This window comes from Pongo pygmaeus, chromosome 16 (assembly GCF_028885625.2).
Source record: "Pongo pygmaeus isolate AG05252 chromosome 16, NHGRI_mPonPyg2-v2.0_pri, whole genome shotgun sequence".
Classification (NCBI taxonomy): Eukaryota; Metazoa; Chordata; class Mammalia; order Primates; family Hominidae; genus Pongo; species Pongo pygmaeus.
In genome coordinates, this window is record NC_072389.2 from 55,917,957 (window position 1) to 55,936,214 (window position 18,258).

General features: G+C 43.2%; 1 protein-coding gene across 4 annotated transcripts in view; it reads right to left on the reverse strand.

Moving 5' to 3' along the window:
* Nucleotides 1-17,199, reverse strand: part of TRPM7 (transient receptor potential cation channel subfamily M member 7) — a 129,162-nt gene extending 111,963 nt beyond the window's left edge. For all 4 annotated transcript variants that reach the window (XM_063652234.1, XM_054450615.2, XM_063652233.1 and 1 more), the window contains exon 1: nucleotides 16,862-17,199. In XM_063652234.1, coding sequence (XP_063508304.1) covers nucleotides 16,862-16,864 — 3 coding nt within the window. In that variant the 5' untranslated portion in view covers nucleotides 16,865-17,199. The remainder of the gene's footprint in view (nucleotides 1-16,861) is intronic.
* Between the last annotated feature and the right edge of the window lie 1,059 nt (nucleotides 17,200-18,258).

Genomic DNA, 18,258 nt, shown 5'->3' on the forward strand with positions numbered 1-18,258 from the left:
CATCAGTTGTTTTTGAGGTTTTTTCCTGCAATTTAGGCTGACCTTGCTTCCTCCTGTGAACCAATCAGTGATCTCTGACTGAAGTGCAGGAAAAAAAAGAGGGGTGGCTAATGTAAAAATCTGGATCAATATTCTAATTCTGGGCACATAATGCAATCAGCGATCCCTTATCAGCATGGTTCCAACAGTTGGCAGTTCATGGAAAGCCTTCTAATTTAGTTTACTTGGGACAGTTTTACTTATTTTGCTTTACTGTTATGGAATATATTGCTGTTGTACTCTTTGTATAGGAATGCAGGATAAGCTTACTGAATGTTTTATTAAAAACTTATTAATCTTTCAGATATCACGTTTTGTCAGAACTCAAAGTTATGGATGGCCCTCAGCAAACTGATGTGTTCTGAATGAGCGCCTCTCTACCATGGACACAAGAGACCTTAATAGTTAGGCAAGAATATCATCACCCCATTCAGCAAGAAGAGGTTACAAAAGGTGGATCTTCATCCCTCTACAACCCTTAGGATGAAGGATTCTCTTATACAAGAAGGGGGGAAACGTCAGAGGTGTTTAAACCAGAGTGACTCCATCTTGAATAGGGGCTGAGTAAAATAAGGCTGAGATCCGCTGGGCTGCATTCCCAGTAGGTTAGGCATTCTAAGTCACAAGATGAGATGGGAGTTCAACATAAGATATAGGCCATAAAGACTTCGCTGATAAAACAGGTTGCAGTAAAAAAGCTAGCCAAAACCCACCAAAACCAAGATGGCAACAGAGTAGACCTCTTCCTCACTGCTCATTATATGCTAATTATAATGTATCACCATACTAAAAGACACTCTAACCAGCACCATGACAGTTTACAGATGCCATGGCAACATCCAGAAGTTACCCTATATAGTCTAAAAAGAGGAGGAACCCTCAGTTCTGGGAACTGCCCACCCCTTTACCAGAAAATTCATTAATAATCCACTCCTTGCTTAGCATATAATCAAGAAATAACCATAAAAGTGGGCAACCAGCAGCCCTCAGGACTGCTCAACCTATGGGGTAACCACTCTTTTGTTTATTTACTTTCCTAATAAACCTGCCTTCACTTTACTGTAAAAAAAAAAAAAGAAAAAGAAAAAGAAAAAAAAAAGCAAGAAAATAATAAGAGGATACTATCAACAACTCTGTGCCAAAACGTGTCAAAACATATTAAGTAGGCCAGGTGCAGTAGCTCTTGCCTGTAATCTTAGCAGTCGGGGAGACCAATGGGGGCAGATTGCTGGAGCTCAGGAATTTGAGACCAGATAAAAGGGGGCTACTATACATTGTGGAATGGCTAAATCGAGCTAATTATCATACACATTGCCTCACATACTATTTTTTTGTGGTGAGACCACTTAAAATATACTCTTAGTATTTTTCAAAAATACATTGTTATTTACTATAGTCACCATGTTGTACAAAAGATTTCTTGAAATTATTCTTCCTGAAATTTTGTATCCTTTGACCAACATTTCCCCAGCAATCCCCACCCAAGTCCCTGATAACCACCATTCTACTCTCCACCCAGAAATTGAACTTTTATCAGTTCAATTTTTTAGATTCTACACAGAAGTGAGACCATGTGGTATCTGTCTTTCTGTTCCTGGCTTATTTCACCTAACATAATGTCCTCCAGGCCCATCCGGGTCACGAAAAACAGAATTTCCTTCTTTAAGATTGAATGATATTCCTTTGTGCATACTGTCATGTGCCACATAACAACACTGAGGTCAATGATGTACTGCATATTTAACAGTGGTCCCATAAAAGATTATAATGGAGCTGAAAAATTCCTATTGCAGGCTGAGCGCAATGGCTCACACTTGTAATCCCAGCATCTTGCCGTGGGAGGAGGAGATGAGAGGACTGCTTGAGGCCAGGAGTTCAAGACCAACCTGGGCAGCATAATGAGATCCTGTCTCTACAAAAAAGTTTTTTTTAATTAGCCAGGCATGTTGGTGCCTGCCTATAGTCCCAGCTACCTGGGAGGCTGAGGTGGGAGGATCATTTGAGCCCAGGAGTTTGAGGAAGGTTCATCTGAGCCCAGGAGTTTGAGGTTAAAGTAAGCTATGATCACGCCACTACACTCCAGCCTGGGTGAGAGAACTTGTCTCGGAAAAAAAAAAATTCCTATGGCCTACTAACATTGTAGCCATCATAAGTTCATAGCACCAGGACTACTTAGGTATTTGTTTTGATTGGTGTAAACAAACCTGCACTGCCAGTTGCATAGAAGTATAGCATATACAAATGTGTACAGTACATAATACTTTGTAATGATAATAAATGACTATGTTACTGATTTATGTATTCACTAAATTACGCTTTTTATGGTTAGAGTGTACTCCTACCTATTTTTGTTTGGTTGGTTTTTGTTCGTTTTTTTTTTTTTTTTTGAGATGGAGTCTCACTCTGTCACCCAGGCTGGAGTGCAGAGGCATGATCTCGGCTCACTGCAAGCTCACCTCCCGGGTTCACGCCATTCTCCTGCCTCAGCCTCCTGAGCAGCTGGGACTACAGGCAACCACCACCACGCCCAGCTAACTTTTTGTATTTTTAGTAGAGACATTTTCACCATGTTAGCCAGGATGGTCTCGATCTCCTGACCTCGTGATCCACCCACCTCGGCCTCCCAAAGTGCTAGGATTACAGGTGTGAGCTACCTCGCCCGGCCACTCCTACCTATTTTTTTTTTTAAGTTAACTGTAAAACAGCCTCAGGCAGGTCCTTCAGGAAGTATTCCAGAAGGCACTGTTATCATAGAAAATGACAACTCCATGCATGTTATTGTCCCTCAAAACCTTCCAGTGAGACAAGATGAGAGGTGGAAGACAATTCTACTGATGATCCTGACCCCGTGTAGGCCTAGTCTAACGTGTATATTTGTGTCTTAGGTTTGAACAAAAAGTTTAAAAAGTAAAATAGTAATTTTAAAATGTTGAAATAGAAAAAAGTAGCCAGGCGCGGTGGCTCATGCCTGTAACCCCAGCACTTTGGGAGGCTGAGGCAGGCGGATCATCTGAGGTCAGGAGTTCGAGACCAGCCTGATCAATGTGGTGAAACCCCGTCACTACTAAAAATATAAAAATTAGCCGGGTGTGGTGGCGGTTGCCTGTCATCCCAGCTACTCAGGAGGCTGAGGCAGGAGAATCGCTTGAACCAGGGAAGCGGAGGTTGCAGTGAGCCGAGATCACGCCACTGCACTCCGGCCGGGGTGACAGAGTGAGACTCTGTCTTAAAAAAAAAAAAAAAAAAAAAAAAAGCTTATAGAATAAGGATATAAAGAAAATGTTTTCGTGCAGCTGTACAATGTGTTTTATACGAAGTGTTATTATGAAAGTCAAAAATTTTTACAATGTTTACAAGTCTGTTAAATTAAAAAGTTACAGTAAGCTAGGATTAATTTATTATTGGATAAAAAATACTTTTTATAAATTTAGTGTAGCCTAGGTATACAGTGTTTATCAAGTCTACATAAGTGTAATGCCCTAGGCCTTCACAATGACTCACCACTCACTCACTGACTGGCCCAGAACAACTTCCAGGTCCACAAGCTCCATTCACAGTAAATGCCCTATACACCTATACTATTTTTTATTTATTGTTTTTTACTTTTTCATTTCCATAGGTTATTGGAAACAGGTAGTGTTTCGTTACATAAGTAAGTTCTTTAATGGTGATTTGTGAGATTTTGGTGCACCCACTGCCCGACCGGTACACACTGCACCCTATTTGTAGTCTTTTATCCCTGACCCCCTTCCCACCCTTTCTCCCTGAGTCCCCAAAGTCCACTGTGTCATTCTTATGCCTTTGCGTCCTCATAGCTCAGCTCTCACTTACGAGTGGGAACATATGATGTTTGGTTTTCCATTCCTGAGTTACTTCACTTAGAATTAAGAGTCTCCAATCTCATCCAGGTCACTGTGAATGCCATTAATTCATTCCTTTTTATGGCTGAGAAGTATTCCATCGTATATACACACCACAGTTTCTTTATCCACTCGTTGACTTGATGGGCATTTGAGTTGGTTCCACATTTTTGCAATTATGAATTATGCTATAAACATGTATATACAAGTATCTTTTTCTTATGACTTATTTTCCTCTGGTAGATACCCAGTAGTAGGACTGCTGTATCAAATGGTATCCTAAGGAATCTCCACATTGTTTCCCATAGTGGTTGTACTAGTTTACATTCCTACCAGCAGTGTAGAAGTGTTCCCTGTTTACCACATCCACATAAACGTCTATTATTTTTTGTTTTTTTTATTATGGCCATTCTTGCTGGAATAAGGTGGTACTGCATTGTGGTTTTCTGTTTTGTTTTTTGAGATGGAGTTTTACTCTGTTGCCCAGGCTGGAGGGCAATGGCATGATCTTGGCTCACTGCAACCTCTGCCTCCCAGGTTCAAGCAATTCTCCTGTCTCAGCCTCCGGAGTAGCTGGGATAACAGGTACCTACCACCAGGCCCGGCTAATTTTTGTATTTTTAGTAGAGATGGGGTTTCACCATGTTGACCAGGTTGGTCTCAAACCCCTGACCTCGAGTGATTCGCCTGCCTCGGCCTCCCAAAGTGCTGGGATTACAGGCGTGAGCCACCATGCCCAGAAGCCCAGCTAATTTTTGTATTTTTAGTAGAGATGGGGTTTCACCATGTTGGTCAGGCTTTTCTTGAACTCCTGATCTCAGGCGATCCACCCGCCTCAGCCTCCCAAAGTGCTGGGATTACAGGGGTGAACTGTGGCGCCCAGCCAGTGCCTGGTTTCTAATAAATTTTTGATGTCACAATGTATATGTTTTCGTACTATGTATCCCTTAACAAATTATTGTTGCTATTATTATTTTTAATGGTTTTTGTCTTTTAACCTTCATACTAAAAATACAAATCATTTGCACACCACCATTATGGTATTAGAGTATTCTAAATTAACTCTATTTACATTTACCAGTAAGTTTTATACTTTTCATATTCTTTTTGTTACTAATTAGCAACCTTGTCTTTCAGCTTGAAGAAATTCTGTTAGCATTTCTTGTAACACAGGTCTAGTCTCTGAGCTTTTGTCTGGGAAAATCTTCATCTCTCCTTCATTTCTAAAGGAGAGCTGTGCCAGGTACAGTATTCTTGGATGATGGGTTTGTTTTTGTTTTTTTTTTTTCAACACTTCGAATACATCATCCCCTCTACTACATCCCATAGTTTTGGGTTTTTTCCAAGAGCTGGAAACCAGAGTTGTTTCTCATTGGCAAATCCACCCAAAACTTTAGCAAACAATTTGCTAAAAGTCACTTAAATTGTGTCACTCCCATACTCACAGACTTTTACTAAATTTTATGCCTACAGGGACACATAATGACATTAGCATGTTTCAAGAAAATCTCCTGGCCGGGCACGGTGGCTCATGCTTGTAATCCCAACACTTTGTGAAGCCGAGGCAGGTGGATCACCTGAGGTCAGGAGTTTGAGACCAGCCTGGCCAACATGGTGAAACCCAGTCTCTACTAAAAATATAAAAATTAGCTGGGCATGGTGGCGGGCACCTGTAACCTCAGCTACTCAGAAGGCTGAGGCAGGAGAATTGATTGAACCCAGGACACAGAGGGTGCAGTGAGCCAAGATCACGCCATTGCACTCCAACCTAGGCGACAAGAGCAAAACTCCATTTCAAAAAAAAAAAAGAAAATCTCCTACAGCTTTCCCTACCTCATTCACCAATTTTGTTTATTTCAAAAACTTACTACCTCTCATTCTGTTTTTGTAACAGCCAAATGTACATATATTCTTCCTACACGTAGCATTCTCATCATTTTACGGCCTTCACTTGTTACACAGAAATTGGCTTCACAAACCCAATATTCACATACCCCAGGTGAAAGTTGTAAATATCACCTAATGATAAAAAGAAGTTTTTATAGTTTTTGAAATTCTAAGTTTCTGCTCTGCCATCAGTTACCCAATCAAATGTGCCCTGGTTATAAATACACATAAAAATTCCTAGTTTTATACACTTTGCTTTTTTCTTTTGCTAGGTTGCACTACCAAATTTTACCAAGAGATGGCAAACTACAAACACAAATCTGAAAATTCCTACATTTGTATGTTCCAGGTAATGTAAAAAGTAACTATACCCACAGAATGCTAGTAGAGCAGGGAATCTTAAAGATCAGTTGGTGATCTTCAGTGGTTAAATAGTACAGATTCTGGAATGAGACTGATCTGAGTTAGGATCCCAGCTCTGCTGTTTGCTATGTGTGCAACCTTGTGCAAGTTTCAGAGCCTCTTTTTGCTTCCTTACCTGTAAAATAGGATAACAACAGTACTTACCTCACAATGTTACTCTGATGATTAAACAAAATGATCCATGTAAGTTGTTTTAGCACAATGCATGGCACATAGTCAAATTTCGACTATGATGGTGATCACTTCAAAACTCCTTAAATTATAAATTCTTATACCAGTCTACCAGCAATAAGGGACACGTGTTGCAAATAAACCTAAGCACATCTTACTCTCTAAACAAATCACTACCAGCACATCCTTCCTGCCTAGATGCTGCTAGCAAAAATTTGGGGAAAAAATTAAAGATTCCTAAAAAATTCTGCTGTTAAGGTAACATGTGGAAATCAAATTTTTTTTAACAAATAAATACATTCTATGATTATATATATTAAAATTAGAAAATTCAAGCTATGGAGAAGTAGGTCCCATTAGGCTAACCATCCCTCAGATAACCACCATAAATTCTGGACAAAAGATAAAAAAGACGCCAGGCACAGTGGCTCACACCTGTAATCCTAGCACTTTGGGAGGCCAACATGAGAGAACTGCTTGAGGCCAGGAGTTTGAGACCAGCCTGGTCAACATAGCGAGACCTCATCTGTATGGTTTAAATTTTTTTTTTAATAAAAAGATAAAAGAGAATTGAGGACACCAAAGAGCAACCAAAAGCAAGCAGAAACTAGACGGGAGTCTATACTTACAATAAAGGAATGGTATTGAGTGAGTTTCCCGATTTTTAAGGCTTTTTGCCTGAAAACGGTCCCCATCCTATGCCTAGTGAACAGCTAAATATCAATAGAAATCCCACAGTCTTACTGACTTATAGAACCAGAATACCCAGTTCAAGGTGAAAACAGCAGCTGGAAAGTGATGGGAAAGTTTCCACAAGAGTCGAGAAAAGGAATCCTAAATACTTCATATTAATTCTACACAAATCTCTCACTGACCCATGAAGATCGTACACATGGGGCAGCCTCCAGGCAGCCCAGCTAAATAAAATAACTGAGCAGATATTCCTGCTGCCCATTGTAGGAGAGACAGTTTGGAGTCTGAGTACAATAAAGTTAGTCAACAACTGTCTTAGTCGGCTTGGGATGCCACAACAAATACCACACAGACTTGGTGGGATAACAACTGAAATAAATTTTCTCACAGTTCTGGAGACTGAAAGTTCAGGATCAAGATTCCAGGAGGGCCAGTGTCTGATGAAGGCTCTCAGACAGCTGCCTCCTCACTGTGTCTTCACACAGTGAAGAGGGAGTGAATAAGCTCTCTGGTATCTCTTCTTCTAAGGACATAAATCCTATCAGACTCAGGGTCCCACCCTCCTGACCTCATCTATCCCTGATTACCTCCATCTCCCAAAGTTCTCATCTCCAAATACCATCACACTGGAGGTCAGGGCTTCAAGATATGAATTCTCGGGGAGCAAGGGAGATCACAGACATTCAGTACATAACAACAACAACACACACACACAGAGCACAGGATTAACAGAGAACCCAGAGGCTGGGCGAGGTGGCTCACACCTGTAATCCCAGCACTTTAGGAGGCCAAGGCAGGCGGATCACAAGGTCAGAAGTTTGAGACCAGCCTGACCAACATGGTAAAACCCCATCTCTACTAATAACACAAAAATTAGCTGGGTGTGGTGTCACGCGCCTGTAATCCCAGCTACTCGGGAGGCTGAGGCAGGAGAATTGCTTGAACCCGGGAGACAGAGGTTGCAGTGAGCTGAGATCACGCTATTGCACTCCAGCCTGGGCAACAGAACAAGACTCCGTATCAAAAAAAAAAAAAAAAAAAAAAAAAAGGTAACCCAGAGCCTCTACTAAGTAACAATCCCAATGTCCAATATACACTCCAAAATGACTATATATGGTAATTGACAGGAAAATGTGACCCATATTCAAAAGAATGGTAATCAAATTAAAAGAAATCGCCTACTAATAAAGTTCATGTGCTCAAGAAAAGAAAGTTAAATGACACTAAAGACCTAGAAATTGGCTGGGCGCAGTGGCTCATGCCTGTAATCCCAGCACTTTGGGAGGCCGAGGCGGGCGGATCACGACGTCAGGAGATTGAGACCAGTCTGACCGATATGGTGAAACCACGTCTCTACTAAAAAAATACAAAAAATCAGCCGGGCGTGGTGGTGGGCGCCTGTAGTCCCAGCTACTCGGGAGGCTGAGGCAGGAGGATGGTTTGAACCCAGGAGGTGGAGCTTGCAGTGAGCTGAGATGGGCCATTGCACTCCAGCCTGGGCAAAAGAGTGAGACTCTGTCTCAAAAAAAAACAAAAAAACAACCAACACCTAGAAATTCAGAGTTATGTGATAAATTTGTACATGGGTCAACATGCCCGTCAAGGGTGACACAGACAATGACAAATAAGACTAGCCTAAAGCAAAATGTTGACATAAGCTGGCACTCTCTGACTTCCCCTATCAGAGTCCAATACATTTGACTTTCTGACACTCTTACAGATCCTACTCTCTAGTTCCATTCTTTTTTTAAATATATATATATATATATATATATATATACATACATACACGTACACAATTTTATTATGTCACAGAGTTCCACTCTTACTCTAAACTGGCTGCCAACTACTCAACTAATTAATAATTAGATATTACTGACATTTTAGATGCGAACCCTATGAGAGAGTTTTAAAAATATTATTGAAAAGCATCTATAATTCTGTAACAATTGGTAGAAAAGTTCTATATATTTAAAAACTTAAGGCCAGGTGCAGTGGCTTATACCTGTAACCCCAACACTTTGGGAGGCCAAGGCAGGAGGACCCCTTAAGCCCAGGAGTTCAAGATCAACCTGGGCAACAGAGTGAGAAACCTATCTTTGCAAAAACGAAAAAAATTTTTTTGAGACGAAGTCTCGCTCTGTCACCCAGGCTGGAGTGCAATGGTGCGATCTCAGCTCACTGCAACCTCAACCTCCTGGGTTCAAGCAATTCTCCTGTCTCAGCCTCCCGAGTAGCTGGGACTACAGGTGCGTGCCACCACACCCAGCTAATTTTTGTATTTTTAGTAGAAATGGGGTTTCACCATGTTGGCCAGGATGGTCTCGATCTCCTGACCTGGTGATCCACTCGCCTCAGCCTTCCAAAGTGCTGGGATTACAGGCGTTAACCACCACACCCAGTCAAAAAATTTTTTTAATTAGCCAGGTTGGTGGTATGGGCCTGTCATTTTAGGTACTTGGGAGGCTGAAGTGGCAGGATCACTTGAGCCTAGGAGGTTGGGAATACAGTAAGCCATGATGACGCCACTGCACTCTGACATGGGCAACAGAGCAAAACACTATCCAAAAAAAAAAAAAAACACAGAAAACTTGAACGCTTGGACGTTCACAGTGCGAGTAAGCCATATCAACCCATTATCAGTGAGTAGGGTGTTGATACTTTTGTTGATACATTCATGATAGGTTTCTACAGGTTTTATTTCATTTATATATATATATATATTTTTTTTTTTTTTTGAGACAGAGTCTTGTTTTGTCACCCAGGCTGGGGTGCAGTGGCGCAATCTGGAGTCACTGCAACCTCCATCTCCTGGGTTCAACCAATTCTCATGCCTCAGTCTCACAAGAAGCTGGGATTACAGGCGCACACCACCACGTCCAGCTGATTTTTATATTTTTAGTAGAGATGGGGTTATCCGCGTTCGCCAGGCTGGTCTCAAACTCCTGGCTTCAAGCACTCCTCCCACCTCAGCCTCCCAAAGTACTAGGATTACAGGCAAGAGCCGCCATGCCCAGTCTTTTCCTGCTGCTTTTAACAAAGAGTTACACCCATCCAGAAATCTATTTAATGACTTTTCTAATCTACTAAGGATTGCCCCAGAGTATGTGTCTCTGCACTTGTCAAAATAAAATGCATGACCGGGTGGTGGCTCACGCCTGTAATCCCAGCACTTTGGGGAGCCGAGGTGGGTGGATCACTTGAGGTCAGGAGTTTGAGACCAGCCTGGTCAACATGGTGAAACCCTGTCTCTGCTAAAAATACAAATATCAGCTGGGCATGGTGGCGAGTGCCTGTAATCCTAGCTACTCGGGAGGCTGAGAGAGGAGAATCACTTGAACTCGGGAGGCAGAGGCTGCAGGGAGCTGAGATTGTGCCACTGCACTCCAGCCTAGGTGACAGAGCAAGACTCCATCTCAAAAAATATAAAAATAAAAATAAAATAAAATGCATACAGACCAATGCGTGTAATCCCAGTACTTTAGGAGGCCAAGGCAGGTATCACTTGAGACCAGGAGTTCAAGGCCAGCCTGAGCAACATGCCAAAACCCTGTCTCCACTAAAAACACAAATTTTTAAAAAATAAAAATAAAAACACAAAAAGTAGCCTGATGTGGTGGCGCAACCTGTAACCTCAGCTACTTGGGAAGCTGCAGCAGGAGAATGGCTTGAATCTGGGAGGCGGAGTCTGCAATGAGCCAAGATCACACCACTGAACTCTAGCCTAATTGACAGAGAGAGACACTTGTCTCAAAAACAAACAAACAAAAAAAAAACAACAACAACAAAAAAAAAACCAGACAACTGAGTTGTAAATTATCTGTCTTAAGGTTAATATACAGAAATTTGATAGTAAAGGAAATTCTATTAGGTTTCATTATCATTTGAAGAAAATCAAGTACAGCAAACTTTTTAAGTTATAACTTTTTTTAAAAAAACCTTTTTAACTTGACGTAACACCTGTCATCTGAGGTCTTATCAATATACATGTCCCTGAATATCAAAAGTCTTCTCCAAGTTTCTGTAGTTTGGCAGGTCAACACCTACTCTACCACTTATTAGCCTTGTGACCGTTGGCAAGTGATTTTTGATTCTCTGCTCTTTATACATAAATAATGGAGAAAACAGTACTGACATCACAGAGTTTTCCTGCGGGATTAATATATGTAAAGTGTCGGGCGAGGTGGCTCATGCCTGTAATCCCAGCACTTTGGGAGGCCAAGGCAGGCAGATCATGAGCTCAGGAGTTTGAGACCAGCCTGACCAATATGATGAAACTCCGTCTCTACTAAAAATACAAAAATTAGCCGGGCATGGTGGCACATGCCTGTAATCCCAGCTACTCAGGAGGCTGAGGCAGGACAATCACTTGAACCCAGGAGGCAGAGGTTGCAGTGAGCCGAGATCACGCCACTGCACTTTAGCCTGGGTGACCGAGCAAGAGTTCGTCTCAAAAATAAATAAATACACACACACACACACACACACACACACACACACACATAAAGCATTCAGAGCAATGGCCACAGCTAAATGCTGACACGTTAGCTAATGCAAAAATGTGCCTAAAGCCTATTACATACTTCTCTTAGTCCAGAGTATCTTCCAGGTATTGGGTATGATAAATCAGACTAGGAAGACTATCAGTTCATATAGTAAAGGGTAATGTATAGCCCTATCTTTCTAGTCTAATTATGTTTCTCCAGTGTCCTCTTAACAGTAATAGTCTGCTTCTCAGGTAACTTTCCTCCTGTTATCTCCAGTGTACTACCAAACTGCCAGCAGAAAGCAGAAAACTAAGCCTGTTAAATTTCACTTTGCACACATTTTTCAATCAGTGAACTCTGTCTCAAGGTTGCTATATTATTGATGACTAAGCTCAAAAGCTTTTTGCTCACTTTCCACAAGGAGCTTGGTTTCCAAAGGTTAAGGTTTCCAGAAGTCTGGCAGTTGGATAGTTAAGGTGTTACGTTATTGACATGTTTATATGATAGTAAGAGGGGTAAACAGTGTTTCACAGACTTTAATCCTAATATTGCTCCTTAGGTCAAGTAGGGAAAAGATTATCATTTGCCTTTTACAGATTGAGAAGATAACAGTGATGTTCATAAAAGACTGTGCGGTGGCTCACGCCTGTAATCCCAGCACTTTGGGAGGCTGAGGTGGATCACCTGAGGTCAGGAGTTCAAGACCAGCCTGGCCAACATGGGGAAACCCCATCTCTACTAAAAGTACAAAAATTAGTTGGGCATGGTGGCAGGCACCTGTAATCCCAGCTACTCCAGAGGCTGAGGCAGGAGAATCACTTTAAACTGGAAGGCAGAGGTTGCAGTGAGCCGACATCGCACCACCACAAGCCTGGGCGAAAGAGCAAAACTCAGTCTCAAAAAAAAAAAAAAAAAAAAAAAAAAAAAAGGACTGTGACCTGGCAAAAATATATCAAGAGTCAAGTCTTGACTTATCAACTTCAAAAAACTGCTTACCTCCACACACCAAAATTCCTTTAACAGGGTTCTAAAACCTCTACATGGTCAGAAAACTAAATACACACTCCCAGAAAAACAGGTAAAAAAAATCCAGAGCATGAGGTCAGGAGATCGAGACCAGCCTGGCCAACATGGTGAAACCCCATCTCTACTAAAAATATAAAAATTAGATGGGCGTTGTGGCGCGTGCCTGTAATCCCAGCTACTTGGGAGGCTGAGGCAGGAGAATCACTTGAACCCAGGAGGCGGAGGTTGCAGTGAGCCAAGATCGCACCATTGCACTCCAGCCTGGGCGACAAGAGGGAAACTCCATCTCAAAAAAAAAAATAAATAAATCCAGAGCAATTTCCTAAATCCAAAATTAACTGTACCAAAAAGTCAACAAAATCTCTAAAAGAACTAACAATTTAAATTAGAACTAATCATATTTTTATAAAGTACAAGAGGACCAATTCTCCAAGTCAAACACTGCATTCACATTCAACTAATCTAATAATTACAAAGCACCATCTAAAAGTGACACCCATCTTAAGTTCTTTTTATTGATTCACATAAATGACTCAGTTAAAATTCCCACAGTCAAGCAATGCTTATGTCCTAAACTAACCTCAACGACTGAATTTTGCTTCCCGGTACCAAACTTTTTTTTTTTTTTTTTTTTTGAGACAGGGTATGGTTCTGTTACCCAGGCTGGAGTGCAGTGGCATGATCTCAGCTCACTGCAACCTCAAGCCATCCTCCCACCTCAGCCTAAGTAGCTGGGACCACAGGTGCGCATCACCATGCCCAGCTAATCTTTTTTTATTTTTTTTGGTAGAGACTGGATTTCGCCATCTTTCCCAGGCTAGTCTTGTACTCCTGGGCTCAAGGGATCCACCCGCCTCAGTCTCTCAAAGTGCTAGATTACAAGCACGAGCCACTGCACCCTGACCCAGGTACCAAACTTAAAGCATTTGACATTTAACAGGCAGGCACTTAAAAAAAAACTGCAATTTACTTATATGTTGAAAGATTTCCCAAAAAGAAAGGAGAAAAGGAAACCCAGAATGAAATAATAGATCAATGACAAAAACTAAATGACTACTACAAAAACTACTACATGAATAACTTATGGGGAACTTCACAACTGAGAGATCAGGCATCAGACAACACGAATCCACTGGTCAGTCTTAACATTAAAAAAAAAAAAAAAAAAAAAGAAGCCGGGCGCAGTGGCTCATGCCTGTAATCCCAACACTTTGGGAGGCCAAGGCGGGTGGATCACCTGGGGTCAGGAGTTTGAGACCAGCCTGGCCAACATGGCAAACCCTGTCTCCACTAAAAATACGAAAATTAGCCGGGTGTGGTGGTGGACGCCTGTAATCCCAGCTTCGGGAGGCTGGGGCAGCAGAATTGCTTGAACCAGGGAGGCAGAGGTTGCAGTATGCCAGGCACTCCAGCCTCGGCGACAAGAGCAAGACTCTCTCTCAAAAAAAAAAAACAAAATAAAACAACAACAAAAAAAACAAGTGCAAGACTCCCTCTCAAAAAACAAAGTATGTGCCTCTTAATGTAATGCAACAAAAAGTACATAGTACTATCTGTGAGTATTGTCAAAGTATGAAACTAGAATCTGATCTTTTTTTTTTTTTTGAGACAGATTCTCACCCAGGCTGGAGTGAATGGCGCAATCTTGGCTCACTGCAACCTCCGCCTCCAAGTTCAAGTGATTCTTCTGCCTCAGCCTCACGAGTAGCTGGGATTACAGGTGCCCATCACGACGCCCAGCTAATTTTTGTATTTTTAGTAGAAACAGGGTTTCACCATGTTGGCCAGGCTAGTTTTGAACTCCTGACCTCAAGTGATCCGGGATCAGCCTGTCGCAGCCTCCCAAAGTGCGGGGATTACTGCGCCCCACCTGATCAAGTCCTTTTTTTTTTTTTGAGACAGAGTCTCACTCTGTCGCCCAGGCTAGAGTGCAGTGGCAGGATCTCCGCTCACTGCAACCTCCACCTCCCAGGTTCAAGCGATTCTCCTCCCTTAGCCTCCTGAGTAGCTGGGATTACAGGCAAGTGCCACCACGCCTGACTACTGATCAAGTCTTTAGATTAACTACTAACTAGTTCACAGGAAATAAAGAGTAGAGGCTGGGCAAAGTGGGGCATGCCAGTAATCCCAACACTTTGGGAGGTGAGACAGGCAGATCACTGGACATCAGGAGTTCAAGACCACCCTGGCCAATATGGCGAAACCCCATCTCCACTAAAAATACAAAAATTAGCCAGGTGTGGTGGCTCGCACCTGTAGTCCCAGCTACTTGGGAGGCTGAGGCAGGAGAATCACTTGAACCCAGGAGGCAGAGGCTGCAGTCAGCCGAGATCACTACACTGCACTCAGCCTGGGCAACAGAGCGAGACTCCGTCTCAAGCAAAAAGAAAAAAGACAAAAAAAATACAGAGGAGAAAGAAACATGTTACATGACACTACAGGGATGCAGTCAACAAAATCCTAACTGATGGAAATTCTACAAGGCAAATGATGGGTTTTTTCCAACAAATAAATGGTAAACGACACCCCCACACCCCAAGAGAGAAGGTACTAGAGACTGAAAGAGTTACCGACCAAATGCTATGTGCAAAATTCTTTGTAACCTGATTCTAACAAATCAACTGACTAAAACATGAGACAATCAGTGAAATATGCTGAATATTTAATGATATTAAGCAATTATTAATTTTTAGGCATGATAATAATATTGTGGTTATGTTAAAAAGTCCTTGTCTTTTTAGACATAAACACAATAAAGTATCCATAAATGACATTTGTCTGGGATTTGCTTTAAAATTATCCCATTGAGGAATGATAGAAGAAATAAAATTCACATGGTTGAAGCTGTTGAAACTGGCCAATGGGTATATGGTAGTTCATTCTACAATATATCTTTGCAAGTTTGAAATCTCTCATGTTGGCCTGGCGTGGTGGCTCACGTCTGTAATCCCATCACTTGATAGGCTGAGGCGGGCGGATCACCTGAGGTCAGGAATTAAGAGACCAGCCTGCCAAACATGGTGAAACCCCGTCTCTACTAAAAATGCAAAAATTAGCCGGGCATGGTGGCTACAGTCCCAGCTACTCGGGAGCCTGAGGCAGGAGAATCGCTTGAACCCGGGAGGCGGAGGTTGCAGGGAGCGGAGATCGCGCCACTTCACTCCAGCCTGGGCGACAGAGTGAAACACTGTCTCAAAACAAACAAACAAACAAAAAAGAATAAGGTGGAAAATAGTGAAAGACACATTATTTATTCAAAGTATTACTACATTTGTGGTATAAGTAAAACTCTTATTTTAGTTTTGTATGGCACTTGAATTAGCGTCCAGTGAAAAAGCAAACTTGCCAGACACCAGCAGAGGGAGAGTTGTTTGCATAAAGCCTATCAAATTCAAGTACTGACCAAAAATACCCACTCTGCTCTTCATGTCCCTGATGTAAATGACTTTCTTTTTAAGAAATCTTCAAAATTGTTCCTGATATCCAAAAATAAAAAGCTCTATCGGAAGCTGCAATGCACCGCCTCCCTCTCTCCATTCCGCACCTTTTGGTTTAAAACACGATCAACTGTTCTCTGGGGCAATGGATGAGGTAGTTCGACTTAAATCCTGACTGACAGTACATCGTCTTGGTCCCCACAGAAGCCTCCCCCCACCCACCAAAATCCTTAATTCTTGCTAAAGAAAAAAGATCTACCATCAATATTGTCAAATCCCTCCCTTTTGGTTCCAAAAAGGAAATGTACCTGTAGAGTTTCCGCTGCACAGCAAACAAGGCACTGCTCCAAACCCGTGTCCTCTACCCCCTTTTTGCACCCTTCTAGCCCTCCCTCCCTTTTTTCCATGTAGAACTTGAGCAGAGCATTTGGTTCCCTTATCTGCCAGCAACTGGCGCCAGGAGGACCGTGCTCCCAGGAGATGCGGAGCTTGTAGGCTGAACCCTGCGTCTAGCGCGCTGAGGCCGCTCAGTTGAGCCCAGCCAGGTAGTCCCCTGCTCGCGCCTCTGCCGCCTCGAGAGGCCCTCGCCGGGAGCCGAGTGTCGGCTCAGGGGATTTCCGCGAAGGGGTGTCGCGTCGAACTTGCTACCTGCTCCCGCCCCTCACCCCAGAATGAACTGCACACCCGTCCCGCGAGGACAAATCCGGAAGCCTCAAGGCAATTCGGGGGTCCTTCGCCGCATGGAACGCGGCTCCCCACACACTTGCCTGCCAAGTCTCTCCTTTACCGCCCGCAACCCTAGGACCATTCCCCGCCCGGGCCTGCGTGGGTCCAGTACCATTCTCCTCACGGGGCGGACTCCGGAAGGGCAGCAACTCCACCTCCTCCTCCTCCGCGGCCTGTAGCCATCTATCGGGAAGCGTCTCCGGAGGCGGCAGCAGAGGCCGCCGGACAAGGAACGCCCAGGGAAACCTTCTCAGAACTAACTCAGCTCCGGCGCTAGCAGCAGAAGCCGAGTCTTTCATAATTGTGCGACCAACTCCTCCCGGTGACTGGCCACAGGGACGCTCCCGCGCCCGCCTCCGCCGGCGACGGGACTAGGGACGGACCACGTGAGCGGCGCCGCGCGGCGCGTGCGTCGCCGCCCGCGGGTCGGGTCACGTGAAGGGCGCGCGCTCCCTCGCTTCCAGGCCACCTCCCTGCGCGCCGCGCGCACGCGCTGGGCAGGTTCGTGCCCCCACGCCGACCGCCTCCGGGTTCCCAGAAAGTGGTGGGGTGTTCACGCCGTATCTCCGTTGGGTACCTAGGCGGGACTTAGACAAACTTCAGCCTCAGCTACGAGAGTGGAACTTGGGGAATCGGAGGTTGAGGGTTAAGGTTCCAGGCTTCCGGATCCAGTCTGGAGTTGCTGTGTGGGCTCATTCCGCTAACTAGGCCTGGCCTGTGCCGACCCGCTCCAGCAAACTCGAGTGTCGCAACACACTCTCTGTGCTTCAGAGCGAGTAGAGGCTTTAAATGTTACTCTCTCCTCGTCCAAAATGCAAAATCATCTTCTTACCCCAATCATGTTCTTTCTCTAGCCTCTCCTGTTGCTGCCGGTAAATATTCTTCTTGGTTCAACTATGGGACTGTCTTTTTCCCTCCAGAGATACTCACCCACATACACGCATACACCACACGTTCTGGACCAAAAACTGGGTTGTTCCCTTGATGTAATACGTACCTATCCACCTTTCCGTTTATTTTGCCGTCACACATGCCAAGGTTTGGCTATTAGCAATGGTTTACTAAATGTTACTCCTTATCTACTGGGAAGACCACAATCAGTTTAGTTTTCTTAAACCTGCTTTAACATCTTTCTGCTCCTGAAGACTTCGAGAGTTCCTCAGTCTGACCCTCAGGGATCTGACTCTATCTTGTCTCTTTTTAAAAAACGATTTTATTTTAAAATAATTGACATGACAAACTGCACGTATTTAAATGTCCAATTTGATAAGTTTTGACCTACCTGTGCACCCATGAAATCACCATAATCAAATGAACACATTCACCTCTTAAGTTTCCTCCCCTCTCTTCATAATCCCTTCATCTCGTCCCTCTCCATCACATGCCTTATCAACTACAGATCTACTTTCAGTACAGATAAGTTTGCACATACTAAAGTTTTATATACGGGAATCATACAGCACGCACCTTTTTCTTTTCGGTCTAACTTCTTTCATTCAACGTAATTAC